Here is an 11,051-nt window from a genome sequence, read left to right as displayed (position 1 = left end):
GAAATATACAGCGCTGGAGCATATGATAGCGTTATATGAGTAAGTAGAGTTTTTACTGTGTTATTACCCTTTGTGCTTAGGTAAAAGATAGATAAGAAGCATCTATCTGTGGATGAGGGTCTCCGGACACATGCGGGTCTGTCTCCCTTTGACGTCATCCCCTCAGCACTGTATGTATCAGCACTGTATGTATCAGCACTGTATACGTGATGAGAGCAGAGCGGCCTCTAGCGGCGCCGGGCAGTGGTGACAGGAAGAGCCGGGCTCCTCCCCCCGCCCTCACCTATGGAGCGGCTCCGGCTGAGGCGCCTGCTGTATATAAGGGAGGCAGCGGCCGGAGCAGTCATACAGAGCAGCCTGCTGCAGCACAGAGCACAGAGCACAGCTGGTGCCCGGCCAGGACACGCGTTATATTCTGTGCTGTACACCATTCCTCCGGGATTACCACAACTCTACAGCTGTAATCTCATTACCTGCGGATTATACCACACAATGCGCTGCCCACACACTGTACTGCTGCTGCTGGGCACCCTGTCCTGCTGGCACCCCAGCTCTGCACAAGGTGAGATATGTCACCCTTATGTATCTTACATATATGTCTCCTGTAGTGTTCAGATATCTTCATATAAAGTTCTCCTTTCCTGGATAGTTACTGATTCCTGGATTATAAAGGAAAACTGGAGTATTACAAATAGAGGAATTGGTAAATTCTGGATAATTGTGCTAATCTGGTTCAGATTATGTTGTGGTACAATATGTGTCCATTATTATTCCTACCATAAGTAGCAGAAGTGCAGGGATTTGTATGCTCCTCACACAGAAGAAGGAAACTTCTGCGATAAATCTTTGCTGCCTTTATAGCAATAGTTTCCCACAATCTGAGATTTTGTAATAGAAACCAATTGGATTATTCTCCATTAGATCTCAGATCAGTGTTAGATTACATGAAGATTAGATTATATGTTTAGAAATCACTAGATTTGTGTTCACTGGCATTTTTCTTGTGCTTTTTAATCTGTATTAGACAAAAAACATCATGGGACCGTCTTTTACGTTATTGTATTTGGCCGGAGTGAGAACAACTCGTTAGGCTGTGTTCACATTTGCGTAATGAAGAGAATGAACATAGAGAATCACTGATGAAGTAACGCAGTATGCGGAATCTGACACCAGACGGTCCCTATGGATTGGGGTTCGTTCTGGATGATGAATCCTCTAGGGGCCCTTTTTTTTGTTAATATATTGGTATAAAGTTATAATGTAATATCAATATGATTGCCTATAATATACAAGTTACCAATATCATATATGCCTATTCCTATTCATTGCCTATATCATACTTCTATATCATAAATAAGTTAGATTTTACAGTTGTAATATTCAGAGGATCTCACCCTACATAAGACTATTACAAGTTCCTTGTCCTTATAAGGACATGTGACCGGAGGCCAAGTGCATCTACAGAGGACACGGAGATCATAGGTTTATCCTCATATCATATATAATAGCTATACTATATACACCCATTTCCTGTGCCATGTTTACCACCCAGTAGTTATTACAGAATCCTAAATAATGAGATTTATGGAACACGACCAACATTGTAGAAGGTCCCCAAATCTGACCAACCATTGATAGTATTACTGACCTCCCATGACTAGTTAGTCTGCACCTCCTATTATTACAGACTTGCTAAATCCCTGTCCATGCAGGTAGCACTCATACATGGAAAGCCACCTCCTCCTATGAGCCGTAGGCCTGGGCATAGCTGCAGCTTCACCTCCCTCCCCTCCCCATTCCCAAGAACTTTATGTCCTCACACTCTCCAGCCCTGTGTGTTGTTAGATGTACAACCCCTTAAATCTCGACATCCCAGGAAACCTATATAACAGTAGGTCACATAACTTGGCCATTTACATGGATTAAGAGCATTTAAAGTGACCTTTGAAGTCCTAGTCCCCTCTCAGCAGGATGGTTTGACTTAGTTTTACTGTGATCCCTAATTGACTCGGGATGTTTTACATTTACAAGCAGATGAGGAAAAACTCAGAGACCAAACATGTTGTAAGGATCAAGTATCCCAGCGCCGCCTTACACAGTAAATCTCTGGATAATGGCTACAGATGTCTTCTCCTATATGAAGATATTTCACATCACAGTAACACATTTGTTATAGAGATGTGGATATGATGTCAGGGATTCTCTTTGTAGTCAGACCTTTCAGACAGGGCCGGTGCAACTATAGAGCGATATAGAGGAAAATTTATATTTGGCCACGTTTATCACAAGTAGTGCAAAGTACACTATGTGCGGTTTGCCTGTGGAGTGCGTGGCAATTAATCAAAACTGGCGCACAGTATTCAATAATGTGCCGCCCCCTGCACTGCTTGGGAAGTGTGCGCCAACTTTTTTTTGGTGCACCTTTAACATAGAGCGTGCAACACAATTCTGCCTAGTCGCAGTAATAAATATGGCGCACAGTCTTACTCTGCACCAGAACGCCCCTTTGGGTGCAGAATTTTATGACACGGTTAACACGGTGCAGCTGCGACACAAAACTGGCGCAGACTCTTTATAACTACATGTGCAAGAAGATTTTACGTTTTTTCGGTGCAAAGTCAGACACAAAACTGGTGCAAATGCTTTAATAAATGTGGAACGTTGTTCTACAAAAAAAAGCTTTTCAGAATTTTGTGGTTCTGTAGATTAATCTCCTTTATAAGTCCTTGTTGAAGGACCTGTGATCGGCGGCTGTACTTTACCCTCGGTAGTTTATTCACTGCTGACTGAAGAATGTGGCAATAGTCCAGATGATATCAGATCCAAAGAGCTGCTCTAGTTTCTATAAAACTCTTATTTTATATAAAAAAAAGTTAATTAATTGTCCTCACCAAATGTGATCCGAGAACCAAGATCCCCCGACTTGTGCTGTACTATGTATGTCATCTATAATATTCACTGTAGTCGCACAATAAAGTAACAAGTTGAAGTTTTATTTTGCACCAAATTATTGCAACATTTATAGCCCTTTTTGGTTCCATGTGTCTCCCCAAAGTATCATTATGTCTACGGCCTCCTGATCTATAAGAATGCACCATTCTCCACCCAATACTACTGCGCTGTCACAGTTAGTATTAACTTCTATCTGTTGGCAGGTTTCTGGACAGTTCACCGGATTTTAGTAAATGTATAAGCAGAAGTCACATTCAGCTAATTATGAATTCAGATTAACCCATTGTATTCAGTAAATGAAGTGAGATTTCGCATTGTGTTCTAAATATTTGATATTTTGTGTTTGTCATAACAAAAATAATAAATAATAACTTAAAGAGTTTTATCAAGTTTACATGATCTCCTATCAACAGGATAGAGAATAAACATCTGAGATTCTGACTGCTGGGGCCCCTATCCATCACAAGAACAGTCCTGAGAGCAGGGGTCCAGTTCTTACTAATGAGGACGAGAAAGGTGCCCCAGTACTATGGGAGCATTGGAAATTGTTGAGCACTGCTTGTAGTACTCCTTTAGAGAGTGACCAGGAATGGCGGCGATGTGCAATTTCCATCCATAAAAATACAACTGAATGGAGGAGCAGGGTGCATGCTCATCTTGCTTCTTTATCAATTAATGGGGACCACCATTCTTCTTTCTTGTGATCTGTGGGGGCCCCAAAAGATTGGTCCCCAACCCATCAGATTGTGCCATATACTGTGGATAGGGGCTAAAATGCTAATTTTTATAACTCCTTTAAAGCTGATGTAATGTGTATGGGTCCCAGTGCCCCCCTCCCTCAGCTCACACCCCTGTATACAAACAAAAACATAGGCAGTGTATAGGAGGAATCACTAGCAGGAATATTGCACAGTAGTTTCAGAAGGTTTTACTTGCCAAGTTTTTGTACCAGGTAGATAAATCTCAAAGCCGAATTTTCCAGGTCACGCCTTCGCCATAAACACTGGGATCTGGCTTGAGTCCTTACACAGTGGGATCTTATCTGCCAAGAAGCGTTTTTATGTATCTGAACTAAACCAGATTAATGAGGGAAAGCACAGACAAGGAGATATACCGGTATTTCAGAATATGAATTATTTTCTCAATGTGACATGCAGCCTACAGCATGATAGGAGTTGTAGTTTACAATCCATCTGTCCGTGAGGAAGAGGAATCATCCCTTAATGAACCAATTGGTAGGTTTGGGTTGAGCTTGTGTTCATAGACACCAACCAGTCTGAAGAAGGAGAGCTGCAGTCATAAGCTACACCTCTGCCTGGAGGTAGGTGTCAGACAACCACTGCCTCCAGTACACAATGCAATTAAACGTTTTGCAACGACCAACGATTGGGGCAGTTGTGATATTAAATGTGGCTACAATAATTTCAAAGCGCATAGATTTGTTTTATAATTACAGATGAAGCGTCCGCGAAGCAGCAGTAGTATTAACCTTTAGAACGCAATTTTTATTTTGTAGGTGAGAAATATCCTACGGCAACTGACATCAGGTGGTCATCTATCAATTTGAAGACTATCTTAGATTGGGCTCCGAAACCTACAAACTACACTTACACCGTGCTGATAAGAGGGTAAGTGATTATCTCAAGATATCCGGTTAAGATCAAACTTTAGGTTATTAGATGAATATTAATTTCTAGCTTAATTCCTAGAAACCTTTCTGGCTTCCAAGGAAATTTGGGTTGCATCCCGTCACTACCCCCTTGGTGGTTGCCATGACCTGAATCCTCATAAAGTATAGTATAACCAGCAACACTACAGCTTAGAGGAGCTGGGTGCCAACTCCTTGGAGCTATATTTCTTTTAACATTACCCACCACACTCTGCCAACCCGCACTCTGGGCACTCGGGGGCACAGATTATTACACCGTCATCATGGCTTCTGTAGAGGTTGAGTATCTTTGTGGGTACAATGAGTTGACAAAACATGTTCTGTATGACATATCACACCTTTTCCGGGAAAGTTGGATTGCGATTCCATTGTCAGGACCTTTTAGTTCATTAAGGTGTGGAACATATTTTCTTGATTACTCTGTGTGCAGACAGATGGGCAGATAGCGGAGGTATTGACATAGGGGAGAGCTGTGCACTGTGTGTACGTGTTCCTGCTTGTACTGAGTGATCACAAGTAGCTGTGAAGTTTTTACGTTAGAAAGTTCGGAAAAAAGCTTCAAGGTATAAAAGAAATAACTGGATGTACAAGTTCTGCATTCCACATTCACTGCTGATTTATGGCTGAATAACAGCTATGATCTATATGTGGGAGCTGAAAATCGGTACAAAAATCTAGTCTGGGTAAGGCTGCATTTCACAAGAACGTTGGGGGGCATATATTTGGGCGCAAATTTTCCACTGAATCTACATCCCCCCATAGTAGTCTATGGCACTCGGTACGCTGAGCACATCGTGTGCTCCCTCTAACACACCCGCAAAAAAGATGGGGCGTGCTCTATCTTTGGCCGTAAGAATGGGCGTGCGGCTCTATTTTCTATAGAGAGAGTTGGTCGCCTCTTCTCCTCTCCGGTGTGCCCGGCCATAGCATAGCGTTCATGTGATGCAGCCCAAGGGTCATTTATATAGCAGTTGCACCATGTACTCACCATGTAGAGAATTTCTATAAACTATTTGCCACCTCGGTGCTAAGTAGGAGTAATAAAACTAATAAAATCCACGTTTAGGGGGTCTATAGTTCATGCCCATGGGTGTCTCATAGCCCCCAATACAAAGAGGTCAAGTGTAAATAACATGTGGCTCCACCAGAAAGGACCTGAATGATGAGACCCGAATCTGTTTTTGTCTTCTCAGTAAATATTTTCTAGACTGGAAGAAGAAATGTATCTTCACCACGGACACCACATGCGATGTTTCCGACCTGATGAAGGACCCTAAGGACACTTATGATGTCCGAATTGTTTCAGAAATCAGATCACCGGATGGGATAGAGGAATCTCCCTATGCTGAGGGTCCTTCATTTACACCCTATGAAGAAAGTATGTATAGACGGGGGCTGGGACACATAAGTGAATATAGAAGAATGATATATGGTTGCACTGTTTTTATGGAATGATTTAAAGGGGTTGCCCACTTTACCTTGTGCTTTTCTAATGTGTCTGAAGGAGAGGCATATTATGTAATTTACTAATATACATCTATTAATAGTTCTGTTCTGCTTTCGTGATATGTAAAGTGAAGCCTCCTGTCTTTTACCTCATCAGTCAGACATAACATGTGTGCAGATGGAGGGTCATCTCTATCGGTCCCTGACAGGACCTTAATGTTGTATACATAAATGCATCATAAAGTCCTGGCAGAGCGATTGCTCATGGACAGATAGAGATCACATGACCCTCCATCTGCAGCCATTTTATGGGCAGGAATCTCTGGCTGATGAAGTAAAAGACAGGAGGCTTCACTTTACATATCAAGAAAGTGGAACAGAACTATTAATAAAGTATATTGGTAAATTATCTCATATCCTGCCCCCCACAAGTTACAAAAACATGAGGTAAAGTGGCCAACCCCTAGGAGTCATCACATTATTATACGAGTAGATGGTTGACTGTTTCAATATCAATAATTAATGCTCATAAAATGTTTAGTAATATTTCCTCTATGGTTCTATAATCCTCCTTGTGCTCCAATATTTACATGTTGTCTGTTTCTTTTCTAGCAATTATTGGGAAACCAGTTATCCGAAATTTTACACTGAACAAAGAGCTGAACACTCTCACAGTTCTGATCAGAGATACCCCAACGCCGTACAGATTCTCCAACAACACTCCAAAGACTGTGCGGGACTTTTTTCCAAATGACTTCACCTATACATTATTCTATAGGAAGGCGTCTAGCACAGGAAAGGTAAGTCCAAAGCCTCCTATTTTCTGGTACCATCATTGCCCCTTTTTGTATCACATGTGCACCTGCGGTAGCTGAATGCTATTCCTTCCAACTCCCTCTCGGGCTTCATTTACATGGATGAGCACATGTTGGCGCTGCTCCCCCCTCCACTATCCATAAGAAATCGCACTGCAGGCCGTTCTTATGGCCAAAGACAGGGCAAGCTCGATCTTTTTTGAGAACGCAGAACAGTGAGCACAACGTGCCGAGCCCGGACGCCATAGACGTCTATATGTCGGATATATGTCCCTCTGACAGTCGTGTTGCATGCTCAGTTTGGCAAATTGTACATCTATTATAAATGTCATTTGTTTATACAACCAATAGATGCAATTTTTTTTCACCCTTACAGAAACAGCAGTCATCTGACACCAATGAAATCGTCATAAAAACAGATGAAGGAGAAAATTACTGCTTCTATGTCCAGGCATCAGTTCCATCACGCAAAGTAAACCGCATGAGCCAAAACTCTGATGAACTGTGCACCTCATCTGATGCAGGAGGTAGGTGTCTACTGAGATGACTGCTCACTGCCAAAGCTTCTGCTAAAAAACTATTAAGGGGAGATTTTATTACGGGCTGATGTTGCCAATGGCTAGGGTAGACTTTTTGGGCCTTTCCATTGCAGGAAAAAAACTGTATAGGCTTAGGTCACACAAGTAATGAAAGGTCTGTTTACATCTATTGAGCTGGTAAGTATCTAAAAATTTGAGGGGCCAATACCAGCACCATTCAGTACTTACAGATTGCAGTGTACTGATCTAGAAGTAAATACCTACAAAGTGGCCTGCACCATTGCTTGAAGATAGACCATCATTAGAAAAATCATTGGCGACCCTTCTTGGGCCTTAGAGCCGTGGCAGTGAACCTAAGGCACGGATGATGGAGGTGGCACTTATTGCCCTATCTGCAGGCAACCCAGGCTGTCAACCCGGCACAGAGTTGACCAGACAGGACTCGTGGCCGCCTCCTGTAGTCCCAGGATGTGCCATGTTCAGGGATATTTGAAATCTACACATCTATGGCTGGCTGAGGGGTGAGGACTGATGGGTCACTGGAGCTCCCACAATTCTTCATGTTCAAGGGAACCTAAACAATAATCTAAAATGTCTCCTTCTTTATACTGTATTGATGTCCTCAAGAAGAGAATATGATTGAAAGCTGTAAAAAAGTAGGGAATAATAAGTCGCTGCTTAAATTGCCACGTTGTCAATAACAGGGGGTTTTTTGTTGCAGTTTGGGTTCTTGGTCTGTAAAAGGTTCTCCGTTATTACCTTAGAGCTTTAAGGATTTCAAAACTTGTATAAATATGACTATTTTGGAGTGTGGGTCATGTATACCTGTATCAGCCATATGATTGTCATAGACTCTGAACTTGTATTTGCTTTCCAGCTGCCAGTGGGTTTTTCCCCTCCACTGCAGTGTTGTGCCTCAGTGTAAGTTGACTCCTCTCGTAGACATGTGGGAGCTGGGTCCTAATGCATAACACTCCTTATTAATGCTCTTCCCACGCTATTAGGTCAATAAGTCATATGTGCTTCAACATGGGATTCTCTGTTCTCACCAGTCTTACTCTATTCATCTCTGCTGTTACCAACACATTACTTACTGCGATGTGTTGTGGCTTTTTATGAATATTCGAGTTTTAGTGGGAATGGGTCAGTTACATAACACTAAGGGGGCAAAACCTCCTTTAACAAGACCAGTCACCTCTCCAGACATGTCGATTTTAGTAAAAACTTGAATTCCCAACTTTTTTTGTTCCTCTCTCTATGTTGTCGTGTTCCACTCAATGACACTTATGAATAAATTAACAGATGGGAGTTACCAACTGGAGGTGTCTCTACATGGGCGGTGATGTAGGACTGTGCAGTGACACCCCTTTGACCGTTGATAATGGTTCCATCCAGTTGCCGGATTATTCATAAATATTTAGAGACCGTGATAATTGTTGATCCAGGATGGATACTAAAGGGCATCTACCACCAGGATGAAAGACTGTATGCAAATGAGCCCGAGGGGCTCCAGGCTCCATTAACACCTATGGAAATTGGAGCCCCTCAGGCTCATTTGCATACAGTCCTTCATCCTGGTGTTAGATGCCCTTAAAGGGAATGCAAAATTACTAATTTAATATGCATTGGGAGGTGACATCTGTGACATTTTATGACATATCTTCACTGCCTCCTCTTGGGACATGCAGGGAATGACTAAGATGTGATACAAGTCATAAAATGATATCTTGCTTCCAGCATAAATGTATAGCTTAGGAGTTTCTTTATGCACTTGTGGTATAGAATATAAATGATCTCTAATATAGACGCTGCTTTATAGATGATATCCTACTAATAAGATGGAAAGCTTTGGTGAAAAGGGAATAACCCCATATGTATCTACACTTGGCCTGAGATACATATATTGAATGCATGCGATATATACAACAATGTATTTCTGCTTCACGCCCTATAACCCTGGTCTTTGTCTTCATTTTCCCCCCCCCCCCAGGTTTTGATATTATTGTCCTGGTTGCGGTAGGAATTGGAGTAGCTCTTATCGTATTCATAATCGTGCTGTCGGTGATACTATGCAAGCGCAAAAATAGAAAGAATGAAGAAAAGTCAAAAGAAGAAGAAGCCCTGAACGCTGCGTAGGGGACGGCCCCTATAGGACCACTACATGGAGGCATTGACTCCTGCAGTCACGGACTCCTCAGTGCACGCTACCCACTGCTCAGACGCAGCAAAGGACAATCCTGGTTTCTGTGAAACTTCGAAATCTAATATTCTGCTATTATTTATGTCAATATTTGACTGGGTACAAGTTTTTAGTTTGTTATAATGGGTGTATGAGGCATTCCTATACCATGATGAATGTTTAGTTGTGATAATTGTCTGTCGGGTATCGTCGGTGCTACTGGACTTGGCACCGAATTAGGAATATTTGATAATCATAATAATAGCAATATAATAATATTTTACTTTCAAACACTACCATGACAAATGTTAGCATATTATGACATTCCATTTTTCCAGGATTTTAATATAATTGTTTTTTTTTTTGGGGGGGGGAGGGGGCTATTAGTATTTTGATATTTAATGATCTTGGGGGGAGGTCACTGCAGTGTTACAGTGTTCTTTCCATATACTGAACAGAGACTATGCTTCATATTGAAATGTTATACACATTGCTATCCACAAAGCTGTTTCTGTCTTGTCGCCCCTCATCAGCGCAGATATTAAAATCCTAGCTCTACGGAGTATTTTAGGAGGAACCTAAGCTGGCCTTAAATATTAGATAAGCATGATCTGAATGGATTTACCAGCTTCTTCATGTGGCAGATCTCAGGGGAGACAGAGTTGGCTTTAAACTTGATGTTCTCAGGGAGATAAGTCACTGCCAGATGTGTCCGGAACTGGTTTTCTACATTGATAACACATGTATGTGAGGAAGGGTAGGGGTAGTCGGGGACCGACTATATACTGCAAGCCCTACCCTTTATCCGAACTTAGGAAACAATACATATACATATGGATAATACAAAGCTGCTTTCTGTTTGTGAAACATTATAGAAATCCTATGAGAAACACTACTGTATGTCATGACATGGATCCACTGACCAGGAGATGTGTATGCTGGAGACAGAGCACTTATCAGGAGAATATTCTATATTTTTATAAAGGGACTCGTATAGAGACTTCAGATACGGAGATAATGTTGTAATTGGTGATTACTTTTATAATTTGACAATCAATGGTACTTATTTATATAATATATATGATTAATATTAGATGATAAATTTATTTGTGTTTTGTAAAAGAAGTAACTTATTTTTTTATAGGATTTATTTTCAAAATAAAGGTGACTGGGAAATAATATTGGAGTCTTGTCATTGGTCCGGCCACTATTGGTAGCATAAGGGAGATTTTATATACAATGCGTACATGGAAGACATTTGTACAACTGGTTCGTACTCAAAAGTTAGAAACAAGATCCGTCAAGTGTTGAGCTAAAGTTGGTGAAGGAAGAAGCAATTTGATACATTACAAATTTTCCTTTCACTCATACTATTTATTAATTTAGTTTTTTTTTCATACAAAACAACTGTAAGCAGATTTTAGCCCATTAAACTACCGTTCCCCTCAGGT

At 41.3% G+C, this 11,051-nt stretch overlaps 1 protein-coding gene across 2 annotated transcripts; it reads left to right on the top strand.

The window, feature by feature from the left end:
• Window positions 1–336: 336 nt before the first annotated feature.
• On the top strand, window positions 337–10,779 carry F3 (coagulation factor III, tissue factor). 2 transcript variants are annotated; one of them, XM_072129050.1, is made up of 7 exons: window positions 337–562; window positions 4,469–4,580; window positions 5,815–5,999; window positions 6,680–6,867; window positions 7,259–7,409; window positions 8,299–8,342; window positions 9,412–10,779. In XM_072129050.1, the coding sequence occupies exons 1-7, from the start codon at window positions 493–495 to the stop codon at window positions 9,439–9,441; spliced, it is 780 nt and encodes a 259-aa protein (XP_071985151.1). In that variant the 5' UTR covers window positions 337–492; the 3' UTR covers window positions 9,442–10,779. The 2 variants fall into 2 exon arrangements, with proteins under 2 accessions (XP_071985151.1, XP_071985150.1); XM_072129049.1 differs by lacking the exon at window positions 8,299–8,342.
• Window positions 10,780–11,051: the final 272 nt, after the last annotated feature.

The sequence above is a fragment of the Engystomops pustulosus genome, chromosome 10, assembly GCF_040894005.1.
Source record: "Engystomops pustulosus chromosome 10, aEngPut4.maternal, whole genome shotgun sequence".
Classification (NCBI taxonomy): domain Eukaryota; kingdom Metazoa; phylum Chordata; class Amphibia; order Anura; family Leptodactylidae; genus Engystomops; species Engystomops pustulosus.
Note: the sequence above shows the minus strand (reverse complement) of the source record. Positions and strands in the feature narration are given on the sequence as shown.